The sequence below is a fragment of the Talpa europaea genome (assembly GCF_964194135.1).
Source record: "Talpa europaea genome assembly, chromosome: 5".
NCBI classification, from domain to species: Eukaryota; Metazoa; Chordata; class Mammalia; order Eulipotyphla; family Talpidae; genus Talpa; species Talpa europaea.
In genome coordinates this window covers 32,260,997-32,273,839 of record NC_140071.1, presented here as the reverse complement: position 1 = coordinate 32,273,839, position 12,843 = coordinate 32,260,997, and the positions used below count along the sequence as shown (strand labels likewise).

General features: G+C 37.3%; 1 protein-coding gene across 1 annotated transcript in view; it reads left to right on the top strand.

Moving 5' to 3' along the window:
• The window catches only part of LNPEP (leucyl and cystinyl aminopeptidase), a gene marked incomplete at its 3' end in the record, with an annotated part of 85,618 nt that extends 74,312 nt beyond the window's left edge, over positions 1-11,306 (top strand). The window contains exons 14-18 of the mRNA XM_084232869.1: positions 5,196-5,380; positions 6,783-6,944; positions 9,073-9,213; positions 9,848-9,929; positions 11,175-11,306. Of these exons, the coding sequence (XP_084088995.1) occupies positions 5,196-5,380; positions 6,783-6,944; positions 9,073-9,213; positions 9,848-9,929; positions 11,175-11,306 (702 nt within the window). The remainder of the gene's footprint in view (positions 1-5,195; positions 5,381-6,782; positions 6,945-9,072; positions 9,214-9,847; positions 9,930-11,174) is intronic.
• Positions 11,307-12,843: the final 1,537 nt, after the last annotated feature.

Here is a 12,843-nt window from a genome sequence, read left to right as displayed (position 1 = left end):
CCATATTAAATCAACACCATTTGGGATAGTATATTAGTTTCTTGGGGCTGCCATAATAAATTACCACAAACTTGGTGTCATATAGGAACAAAAATTTGTTTCCTCACAGTTCTGGAAGCTAGATAATTAAAATCAAGGTGTTGGCAAGGCAGGGTTGGTTGCTTCTGAGGGATAATCTATTTTACTTCTTTCCTAGCTTCAGGTAGTTGCTAGCAATCGTTGTGTTTCTTGGTTTGTTGATGTATCACTCCAGTCTCTGCCTCTCTCATCATGTAGCATCTTTTGTGTTTCCATGTTCAGTCATTGCAATAGGGCCCACTGTAATCCAGAATGACCTCATATTATTAACTTTCATCTGCAAAAATCCTATTCCCAAATAAGGTCACATTTACAGGTTCTAGGCAGACATGAACAGGGTGGGGAGGAACTATTCAACTCAGTAGAGATAGCAATAAATAACATCATTACATATCACTCACTTTTTTTTTTCCACTAGTAAATAATAGTATTGGTACTGAATATGCCCTAGGAGGAAGCAGAATACTTCAGTAATCTGCATCTGCCCAGCTAGTTAAATTTCATGATGGCAAAAACCATTCTTCCTCTGCCTTTCTCCATTAACTCTATTCAGGACTCAGCATCAGGAAGCACTAGATCTTTACTTCAGGGTGTCCCTATGTTGAAAACACACATGCTAAATCAGTTCAAAGAGTTAAATTGTTTGAATATTTTCCCAGTGAGGCACTCAAGTAACTCTGCATCTTTATCCCAGGTGGTGATTCTCAGTTTGCTGGGCAGGTATGTGTTTATTAGGAACATACTTCAGGGTGGGATCCAGGGACTGACAGGACAAGGACAAAGAGGCTTAGTATGGTTGTAAGGCCAGGGCCCTTTTGCTGCTGTAGATCTTCCTACACTTGATTGTTAGTTAAAAGTAAGGCTAAGTTGCGCCTCCCCAGTGGCACAGCGGTTGAGCGCTGGGTTGCGAAGCTGCCCACAGCCTCTGCAGCGCCGGTTCGATCCCCGACTGCTCCCCAGCCACCGGAGGAGGGCCCACTGCTCCCCTCAGCAGTGTACTTCGGTCCTTCTGCCTCCTCTGCTCCCTGCTCTGGCTCTGGTGAATTCTCTCACCCTCCCGTGCTTCTGACTGTACCCAGTGCTTGTATAAATAAATAAATCTTTAAAAAAAAAAAGTAAGGCTAAGTTAAGTTAGAAATGTATCTTTAAATTTTTATTCTAATTTCAGGTCATTTGGTAGCATCAAAATTCTTAAAGTAGGGCCTCCCTGGTGGCGCAGCGGTTGAGCGCTGGGTTGCGAAGCTGCCCGCAGCCTCTGTGGAGCCGGTTCGATCCCCGGCTGCTCCCTGGCCACCAGAGGAGGGTCCCACATGATACACAGACCTCTCCTGCCGCCCGCTGCTCCCCTCAGCAGTGTTCTTCGGTCCTTCTGCCTGCTCTGCTCCCCGCTCTGGCTCTGGTGAATTCTCTCACCCTCCCGCACTTCTGACTGTACCCAGTGCATGTATAAACAAAAACAAACAAGCAAATAAATAAATAAATAAAACATGCCTCTATTAAAAAAAAAATACATATATAAAAAAAAATTCTTAAAGTACGAAATCTGACACACTGTAGTCAGAGATTGGGGACATTTCAGAATCCTTGGATCCAATTTTGAAACAGACCTGGTATCTAATCAATTTTTATGTCATTGTGTACATTTATTGGTCATTTTGCTATACAGGCTGTACATAACTACGTAATACATATCTATATACCACATTTTGTCTTATGTGCTATGGTGTTGTGATAGGTAGGGTCTTAAGGTACATTTAATTCTGTCAAATTGTTCACAATCTGATGATAACACCTGATCCCAGCCATATTCCTGTTTTATCACTTACAAGTCTGTCATTCTTATACATATGAGGGATTGGTGGAAAAAGCCTTTTCAAGTGAAACCCCCCCCCCCCAAAAAAAAACCTGGCTGGGTATATCAGTATAACAGTAAACCAGTAAATCAATATGTAATATATAACATAAGTTCCAGCATCTTTCTCTGCTTTTTTAAATCATGTTGTTATTGTTGCATATCCAGTGTTAATAGCTTGTGTGCAACCCATGAATTTATTCCCTCTCCCTACTTGCCATTTTAACTTTATGAAAAGAAAGTATCAGATTCTGTTGTGAATGAGTTTAAATTTTGAAAATAAATTTAGAGCCATGGAAACAGAGATTTAATTTTATTGCTAAAAAGGAAAGGTAATGTGTTTATAATTTTAAAACTATAATTTGGATTACTTATAAAAATGATACTTTATAATAACAAGAATTTTCTAAAAGCAGAATTAGTATACTTTTTAAATAAAATATTTTACTCTGTTATTATTTGAAGTACATTTTCAAAACAACTATTTTGGGAATTTCCCTTGATTGTTTAGTACAAGGAATAATTAGTAAAATTGTGCTTTGTAATTCTGATGAGTAACTGCTCAGGAATTAGCCTTATCATCTTTTGGTATTATTCCCTCTCTTCACGTATTTTACTTAAAGTGCCATTTTTTTCCCCCTACTATCTTCTTTATGTTGTAGTCTTTATGCTCCCAAGGAGCATTGCCATTTTTCTCCACTGAGTTCTTTTAGTAATATTTCAAATACATAACTTTTTTCTTTGCACATTCTTCCTTTGTTTCTGTTTGATAGCCATGAATAGCTTTTAAGTTTGTTTTATTCTTCAGTTTTAGGATAGTTTGTTATCATGCCATTGAGAAGGTCAAGCCAATCAATGGGAAACAGCACATATCAGTGCAGTCATGTGTGTCCAGTTGGAGTCTCCGCATTGCTTTTATGTACCTTACATTAGCAGACATCATGGAAAGTATTTTTCTACTTCATGTCCTCTCAGTGATTGGTAGGCTTTGTTAATCACACGTTCCACAAGGTGTCTGTTGTCTATTTCACTGCTTTTGAAGCAAACAAAAAGTGAGTTAACATGTTATCACAACTTTGAGTTCTCCTCACACAACTTCTTTTTTGCCATTCCCATCATTAGCTCACAAGAGACTCAGAGAAAGGTTAGCTGAGAAAATGGTGTCAGTAGTTTAAAAATCTCTAAGTAGAATTCATTTTAAGTATTGACAGTGGTACACAGAAGAATACAATGCTCTACAAAGACTTGGAACTAATTGCTGGGGTTAAGAGTTTTGCATGTGGCCGTCTATGGTCCTTTCTTACTTGAGCTGAAACATGGTAGTGGTGGTGGCGTTAAAAAAGTGGGAAGGAGTACCCCGTGCTGATAACACATGCAGGGAAAGCATGCGTGTCTGTGAATTTTTCATTTTGATTCTCCTTATTTATTGCTGTGAGTTTTTTTAAAAAAAAAAAAAACATGCCTATGAATATTTTTATATCAGAATTTTTTTTTCTTTTTAGGTACCATTCATTGATGTAAATTTCATGTGATTTTTTAAATCCCATGTCATCCTGTCCTGTATCACCACAGCTTGCAATATAGATATCTTTCCATGTACTGTGAATATCTTCTATGCTTTTGTTATGGGGAGAGATTAAAAAAATGAGATTTTTGATTTCTTAACACCATAGTATACATTTAAGAATGACATCCCAGGGCCTCCCGGGTGGCGCAGCGGTTGAGCGCTGGGTTGCGAAGCTGCCCGCGGCCTCTGCAGCGCCGGTTCGATCCCCGGCTGCTCCCCGGCCACCGGAGGAGGGTCCCACATGGCGCGCAGACCTCTCCTGCCGCCCGCTGCTCCCCTCAGCAGTGTACTTCGGTCTTTCTGCCTGCTCTGCTCCCTGCTCTGGCTCTGGTGAATTCTCTCACCCTCCCGCGCTTCTGACTGTACCCAGTGCTTGTATGTATGTATGTATAAATCAATCAATCAATAAATAAATCTTTAAAAAAAAAAAAAAAAGAATGACATCCCATTCAGAAGTAATGCTAACAGGGGCCTCCCTCGTGGTGCAGGGGTTAAAGACAGCGCTATCAAGCTACTGCCAGCCACTACAGCACAAGTTCAATTCCCGGCCGGCCAGGGAGCAACCCACATGACGCAGCAAACCTCTCCTGTCTCACCCACTGCTCCCCTCAGCAGTATATTTCAGTAGATCTGCCTGTTCTGCTCCCTACTCTCTCTGGTGAATCCTCTCACCCCTCCACACCTCTGGCCTGTACCACTGTATGGCCTGTACCATACAGTTCTTGTATGCATAAATAATAAATCTTTAAGGAAAAAAAAAAAGAGGTAACTAACAATGAACTGAAGAGTAGGTGATAATACTAAGTGATTGTTGATATTCTAAATATGATAGGGTATTACGGTTGTTTAGGAGAATTTCTTTACTTACCTTATGGGGGTTGCAAAATGAGGTATTTATAAACTGCATATGATAGCTGTAACTTACTTTCAGACAAGATCAGGTGCTTTCAGGGTGCTATGGCATATACTGTAACTTTCATATGGTTCAGCTAAAACCAGAAAAACAAGCACAAGTGTGTATGTGTTATAGACGCATAGAAAAAATGCAAGTGTAAGGTGCTAAAAACCAGTAAATTTAGGTGAACAGCATATGGGTATTCATCGTACTATTCTTATAGCTTTTCTGTGGGTTAAAAAATTTTAATATAAAAAAATTGGGGGAAAAAACAACTATTCTTCCATATAGTCCTCATTTTCTTGCTAATTTGGTAAGATTAATTTGTTATTGCATCAAACTAGTTGTTTTAAAATATTCCTTTAATATTGGATTCAGAAATAGTTAAAGGTCTACCTAGCTATTGCTTTATGGATTTTTGGATTCTAATATCATGCGATCAGGAAGTCCTAACTTCTTCCCAATAGTAGTTATAGGTGATATTCTGGTAGGCAAGTAGCTGCTTTCTAGGTGAATATACACAAAAGAAAGGTTTCCTATTGCACAGAAATCATTAATTCTTTCTGTCGTATATTGTTAAGATAGCAACCTTATATGTAGCCTCTGCTATTGAATAGTTTCATCTGAACTATGTGTAGGCTTCATATGTTTGTTAATATTAATGAGTAATATCTAAGCTCTCCCCCAATCCCTTTTTTTTTCTTTTTCCAGGGTAAATGTTCAGAAAAAGAGATCTAGTTTTCCTGATTTTTTTGGTTGTCCTAATTATTTTTACTCTATTATCATCCATTTTGCCTTTCTAGAATAGAGTATTTAAATTGCTTCAAAACCAAATCCAGCAACAAACTTGGACTGATGAGGGCACCCCATCTGTTCGAGAGCTTCGATCAGCCTTGCTAGATTTTGCTTGTACTCACAGCATAGAAAACTGCAGCGCTGCTGCCACAGATCTGTTTGATAAATGGATGGCATCCAATGGAACTCAAAGGTGGGGTGTACTTCTACTCAAGTGTTTACCTTATGTCATACTAAAAACAGGACCTTGATATTCTGTGTCATGAAATGTTATAATACTGTGTTAATGGAGGTGAACTATGCAACTACATTCAAATACAATTTTTAATTGTGGTAAAATACATATAACTTAAAATTTACTTTCTTAATTTTTAAGTGTTCAGTAGTATAAGTACATTTGTGGTGGTGTACAATCCCCAGAACTTTTTCATCTTGCAAAACTGAAAGCTTATACCCATTAAACAACAACTCCTCATTTTCTGCTCCCCCAGTCCCTGGCAACCTCCAATCTACTTTATTTTTTATGCGTTTCATTATTCTAAATATCTCATAAAGATGAAATCAACCAGTATTTGTCTCTTTATGACTGGCTTATTTCACTTAACATAATGTCCTCAAGGGTTGTCCATGTTGTAGCAAGTGTCAAAATTTCCTCCCTTTTTGAAGGCTGAATAATCCATTGTATATTATCTATCATATTTTGTTTATCCTTTTATCCATTGATAGACATTTGGGTTGCTTCTACCTTTTTGCTGCTCTGAATAATGCTGCTATGAGCATGAGTACTCAGATATCTCTTTGAGACCCTGCTTTCAGTTCTTTCAGATATATACTAAGAAGTAGTATAACTGGATCATATGGTAGTTCTTTTTTTTTTTTTTTTTAAAGAACTGCTATGCTTTTTTCCATAGTGGCTACACCATTTTGTATTCCCACCATCATTGTACAGTGTTCCCTTTTCTCCACATGTTTGCCAATACCTATTTTTGGTAGCTGCCATGATGGTATCAAACATGTATCATTTATTTTAGGAACACATAGCATGCGGAGTTACCTGTTAGTAGAAATATTTTTGATGATGATTGGTTCTCTCCAGGCTCCTTACTAGGCACATGGGAAAAGATTCAATGGAGAGTTGGGATGGGGAGTAACCTTTTGTGAGATCCTTCCCAACTCTGAGACCTTAATAAAGCCAGTAAACTGTACTTCTTTCCATCTTCTTACTCACCCCCACATTTATTGCTATGTTTCTACCATAGAACTTGCCACCCTGTATTATAACATATGTCCTTATTGCTCTGTACTTAGTGAAAGTCTCTGAGTTCCTAATGGGCAAAGACTGTGTCCCATTCCTCTTCCTCTCCCCAGCATCCAGCCAGGTGCCTGGCTGGTACTTTGTGGGTGCTCAATGAATAATTATTGTACTGAATTGAAATGGGGTTGTTTAAAGTCACCCCACTAGGAAAGTAGTAGCCTCTGAACTAATCTTTTTCTTGACTGTTCATGGTACAGTGAGGAGGCTTTTAATTATTGTCTGCTATGACCCCCAAAACACCAGGACTTCTTGTTCTCATGTTTGGCCACCTCTCTTACAGCCTACCTGCTGATGTTATGACTACCGTGTTCAAAGTGGGAGCAAAAACTGAGAGAGGCTGGACTTTCCTCTTAAGCAAGTATGTCTCTATAGGCTCAGAAGCAGAGAAGAATAAAATTCTTAAAGCTCTTGCCAGCTCAGAGGATGTACGGAAACTTTACTGGTATGAAACCTCCCAAGGGATATGATATATAGAAACCAAAGGCTTAAAAGCATTGCGCTCCTAGGGTGGAAGGAGACCTGACTTGAACACCATGGAGCAGCCTGGCGGTTTTGGATTTCACTTCAGGATGCACCTGGATAGATAAGCACAAAATAATAAAGCCAGTGAACTGTACTTCCTTCCATATTCTTACTCACCCCCATAGTTGTTGCTATGTTTCTACCATAGAACTTGCCACCCCATATTGTAATATATATTGCTCTGTATTTTGTGAACATCTGTGAGTTCCTAGTGGCCAGAGACTGTGTCCTGTTCCTCTTGGCCAGAAGACATCAGTAGATGCCAGAATCACAACTTCCTCCTACTTTCTGTTTAAAAACATCTTTATCCCCTTGGCAGGTTGTCTTTAAATCCACTTAGTGCTTCATTCTTTTTGGTCAACCACTGCTCTGTCCAAGCTATAATTTTGAAAATAAAGACACTTTAGAAAATGGTAACATGTCACAGTTTATACATTACCCTTTCTTGTGAACTTGTCAGAATTTTACTTTATAATACTCAGCTGATACAGACCTGGACATGGTAGTTTCACATGGAGGAAAGAGAGGCAGTTTAAGTAGGGCTTCCTTAGGGGATGAATAGTCATTGACAGGGTAGATGAGCTCTGTATAGCTAAGAGAAGTATGAAGTCATCTTGAATGTCAACTTGAGAAAGAGGGAGGCACTTTGGTATCATTGCTTCTCTGGTATAGTTTTGCTCAGATAAACCCAAATAATTTTTCTGAGATGTCCTCAGCACCTATCTACATTCATGTTCCAGAGGATACACTGTATATAAGCAGTAGCCAGCCTCTAAGCTGTGTAAATGGAGAAAAAAATTTAGTTTTTATATTTGTAATAGTGTTATTTTAAACTAGTATACATTAATAAATTCCCATTATAAAGTATTTATACAATATCTAAGAAAGTAGAATAAAATATGAAAGTATCTCTTGTCTTTCACTTCCATTATTTTCTCTTAACTGTTAATCTTGTGTATTTACATACATAAACATAGGTTTATACCTTACCCTGACATTCTTTATTAATGAACAGTCACTCTGAGATTTGCCACATCAGTTCATAAAGCCAACTTCATTTGTTTTTAATCGCTGCATAGTATTCCATAGCATAACTATCATACTTTTTGTAACTCACCATGTTTCAGTGGACATGTGGGCTTTTCCCTCCAAAAATACCACATTCTGGGCCTCCCTGGTGGCGCAGCAGTTGAGCGCTGGGTTGCGAAGCTGCCGGCAGCCTCTGCACCGCTGGTTCGATCCCCGGCTGCTCCCCGGCCACTGGAGGAGGGTCCCGCATGGAGCGCAGACCTCTCCTGCTGCCCGCTGTTCCCCTCAGCAGTGTACTTCGGTCCTTCTGCCTGCTTTGCTCCCCGCTCTGGCTCTGGTGAATTCTCTCACCCTCCCACACTTCTGACTATATCCAGTGCTTGTATAAATAAATAAATCTTTAAAAAATAAATAAATAAATAAAAATACCACATTCTTTTCTGGGTATGTGGGTCCTCACTATTAGCAAGTTTTATAGTATAGTAGATGAGACTGTTTACATTCAAATGCCAGGCTTTAGTATTTATGGTCAGTGTAACAGGGACAATTACATAACCTCAGTTTCCTAAGCTATAAAATGGGGATAATATTTTAAGTATTGTTGTGTCAGTAATATTGGACATTAATAATATGGAACAGCAATAAATGCTAACTATTAATATTAAGATTCTAAAATGTAGCTCCAGTTTTTTAGGAGTAATAAGAAACCTGCCTATTCAAATAAAATAAGGTTTCTAACAGAAAAAATACTACAGTTACAATAAATTCTACCCAAAAGTTTTTCATAAATGTCCTTATTACATCAAGAAGTACTATTATGTGGCACTATATTTGAGTGTATATCTCATTAGTGAGTTAATTTAAAAAAAAACAAATTTTCAATCTATTGATCAATCTTAGACTAACTATAAGCTTCTGTTCTTTACAGAGCTTTAATTAGAAAACCAAGACTAATTTAAATTCAGTCTTCACTTCATCATGAATAATTATTGTGGATGCTAAATCTGCTTTTTTTTCAGGTTAATGACAAGTAGCCTCAATGGAGATACCATCCGAACACAAAAGTTGTCATTCATCATTAGAACAGTGGGCCGACATTTTCCTGGACACTTATTGGCATGGGATTTTGTCAAAGAGAACTGGAATAAGCTTGTTCAGAAGTAAGTTTCTCAGAGGATTACTACTTTCTAGTATTCTCAGACTCTAAATTTGGAAAAAGTTCCCAAAGTTGTCGTTCACAGGAGTTATAATTTTCTATGAAGGAAAAATGCTTCAGTGACAGTTCTCTTGAAACACCCTGAAATTTTCACATTTGCAGAAATAATCCTCTAACATGAGTCATTTAACTGTGGTATTCCATTTGAGTACTAATCAGAATACCAGGTCACTTAGCTATGCATGACCACAGACTATTTCAGAATCGCTCTTTAGTTATGCATGTAGAAAAATACCTCTTAATTGCCAAGGAGCCAGTTAAGAACTCATACTCATGGATGTTTCTTTCTTTTAAAGTAATAATGACATTTCTGAGTATATGAAGTAACTTTACAGTAGATTAAATGTATTAATAATTTATCTAGAGGCTCTCTTTCCTTTTTCTGCCCACCTTTCCTTCCCACTGATGTTAAGTGTGTGCAGGACTGCTTTGTATTGACTGAGCTGCAGTTCCCAGGAGCAGGACTCCACTCTGCCTTGGACATGTAGACCTTCCATTAAAGCATTTCCTTTGCACTCAGGAACTTTGTTCACCACCAACTGCCTCATTTCTTTGTTCTTTTATTTGTGTTTCTTCAGGTTCCATCTGGGGTCTTACACCATACAAAGTATTGTTGCTGGATCAACTCACCTGTTTTCAACAAAGGCACATTTGTCTGAGGTTGGTCAGTAGGGGCACAGGGTAGCCCTTTCCCTCAGGCTAGTCAGTTTAAGTGAGATGGTGACTTCTAGTGTTAATTCCTGTCTCTTCTCTCTGTCTGCCTTCATCCGTGGTAACAATTCTGCTTTGGGATAATTTCTGAAGAGTGAATATATGTCAGTGATGAAAAATTCTGATTTCATTTCAACAGCTGTCTTCCTGATACAATCTTCTGGGGTTTTTTTGTTTGTTTTTTTTTTAAGAGTTTGTAATATTGTTATTATTCTTTATTATATTTTTATATTAATTTTTTTTATTTTTTACATCATTGTTCCTTTTTAAACAATATTTTCTTCCCCCCACCTGCTCAGGTGTAGTCCCCATAGAGTTTCCTTCACCAGTGCACGTGTGCACCATCACCTCAGTCCCCTGTGCTCCTCCCTCCCTCCCTCTGATCCCTCTCCCTCCTCCTCCCCTGCAGGATGTCTCTGATTTATAATTGTTTTTGCTTTGTTGTGTTTTGTACTGTTATTTTTTTTTTTTACACTGATGTCTTATTTGGCTCCCCTAAATTCCTGCTATAAGTGAAACCATCCCATATTTTTCTTTTTCCTTCTGTCTTATTTCACTGAGCATAATTCCTTCTAGTCCCATCCACGTTGCTGCAAATGGCATGAGTTTATCTTTTTTGATTGCTGAGTAATATTCCATTGTGTATATATGGCACATCTTCTTGATCCAGTCATCTGTTTTTGGGCATTTGAGTTGTTTCCAGGTTTTACCTATTGTAAATAGTGCTGCAATAAACATAGGTGTACAGGTGTTCTTTTGAATCAATGTTTACAAATAATCTTTTGAATTAAAATCATTATGCCAAGTTTCTTTTTAAGTCCTAATAAAATTATTTTGAAGGGTAAAATTGGGCACAAAAACTAATTTTAAATTCTACTTCATTTACTTTTATTTGGACTGTTTTTTCCTGTTTTCAATTTGAAAACTTGATCCTTGTGGGAATAAGTGGAACTTGTTTTTTTTTACTTACTTCAGATCTCTCCATACTTGATCAGGAATTTGATGTACTAAGTACCCCAGTTATTAAAGAACTCCTTGTTTCTGTTTCTTTTAAGACATTAGCACAGCCATCACTGAATTAAAGATTATTTGAAAAGTGTATTTAACTAACAAATAAAACACAAGCATTTAAAAAATACATATGGAGTTATTGTTCTTTTCTTCTGTTGAAATACTTCTCTCTACGATTTATAGGTCCAGACATTCTTTGAAAATCAATCAGAGGCAACCTTTCGACTGCGCTGTGTCCAGGAGGCTTTGGAAGTCATCCAATTGAATATCCAGTGGATGGAGAAGAACCTTAAAACTCTGACAAAGTGGCTGTAGCATGCACAACTGCACCTCATTTTGTCACCCCTTCAGAGAGCTTGTTAACTTGGGCTGTGCTGCTTTTTGCAAAAAAGCCAACGTGAAGCCAGATTGCTGCCGAGTTGTTTGCACTCTTAGGAGTTCTAGTTAGCTCAGGGCTCGTCTGTATTTTTCATCTGTCTTTTCTGAATTGTCTTTGGGCAGTATATAGTTATTTATTACAAGATTATATTCACCTGTATGCCAACCATCTACAAAAACATTGAGTACTTTTTCTACTTTGAAGATACACAAATGGGGAAAAAACCGTTTTGAAATTCTGTGCTATTTCTCAGTATCTGGAAAGTACTAACACAATGAGAAGAGGAAAGACCTATCCAGGGAGCCACCATCTTTGCAGGTTGTGAGCTATCTGTTGCTTCTTGTTGCTTCTTGTTGGTAGTTACTGGTTGATTGTGGTACAAAATTAGCTTCAAAAAGTACAATAATGAAGTTGATGAAACATGCAATTGTTGAGAACTGATCTCAGGTGTGCAGATCTACTTTGATTTGGGGTTTTGATCAGTCCTTTATTTTCTGGAAAAATTTTGAATAAGATCTATAACTATTCTTTTCTGCATAATAGCCAGGTGCTATAAAATTATTAATTTTTGTTGTATTGAGAAGCTAAATAACAAAGCCAAAAGATGAAAATTTTCAAATACTTAGCACTTTCTTTTTGATCTTTTATAGCATTAACATCTGCAAAAGCTCCAAACCAGGTTAACTTTAATTAATATTATTTTATTTGTGAATTCCAATGTTCTCCAAATCTGTACACCTTTATCACTTTCTGCCATAGATAATAAACCTTATGATAGTTATAGGTACCTATTTCTACACTCATGGCAAGCATTTTGTTAATACTAGTGTCTTTTATCGTGACTTTATCACAATTACAAAAATGTAAATTTATTTAAGTTGCCTCTTGGCATGATAGATCCTAGACACTTTCTCTGAATAATATCCATGGGTGGATCTTCAATTTATATGATAGGCTACATATTTTAAAATAGAGTCTTTGAGAAATTGACCATTTTTATTTGAAGTTCACCATAATACCTTAAAGGAATAAAGGGGAAGGAAATACGAGTAAGTTGATTCCAGTTTAGTATGGTGGGCTTTGAAATTTTTCTATCAAAAACAGTCCTTTTCTTTAATTGAAAAATCATAATTTTCCATTATCATGGCCACACTTTTTCTTTCAACTGATTAAAAAGAATGGCTAAGGAAAGAAAGAAAAATGAGGGAAGATATTCAAAACTGTATGGCATTTTTACTCCATTTAAGGGAGAAATACTGTACTTGAATTTATTGAGCTATGCAGAATTATAAGTAGATTGTTGTGTTTCTTTGATTCTTAGGAAAAAAAGTTTTCTTCTTATTAATTGTTGAGTACTTTATATTTTGTTTGTTAACATCTATGTACATAAAAGTGGTAGCTACCCATTTGCAAGCACTTAAAACTCTCCACAGAATCAGACAATGGGAAAGGTCACCCTTTTTTATGCAATAG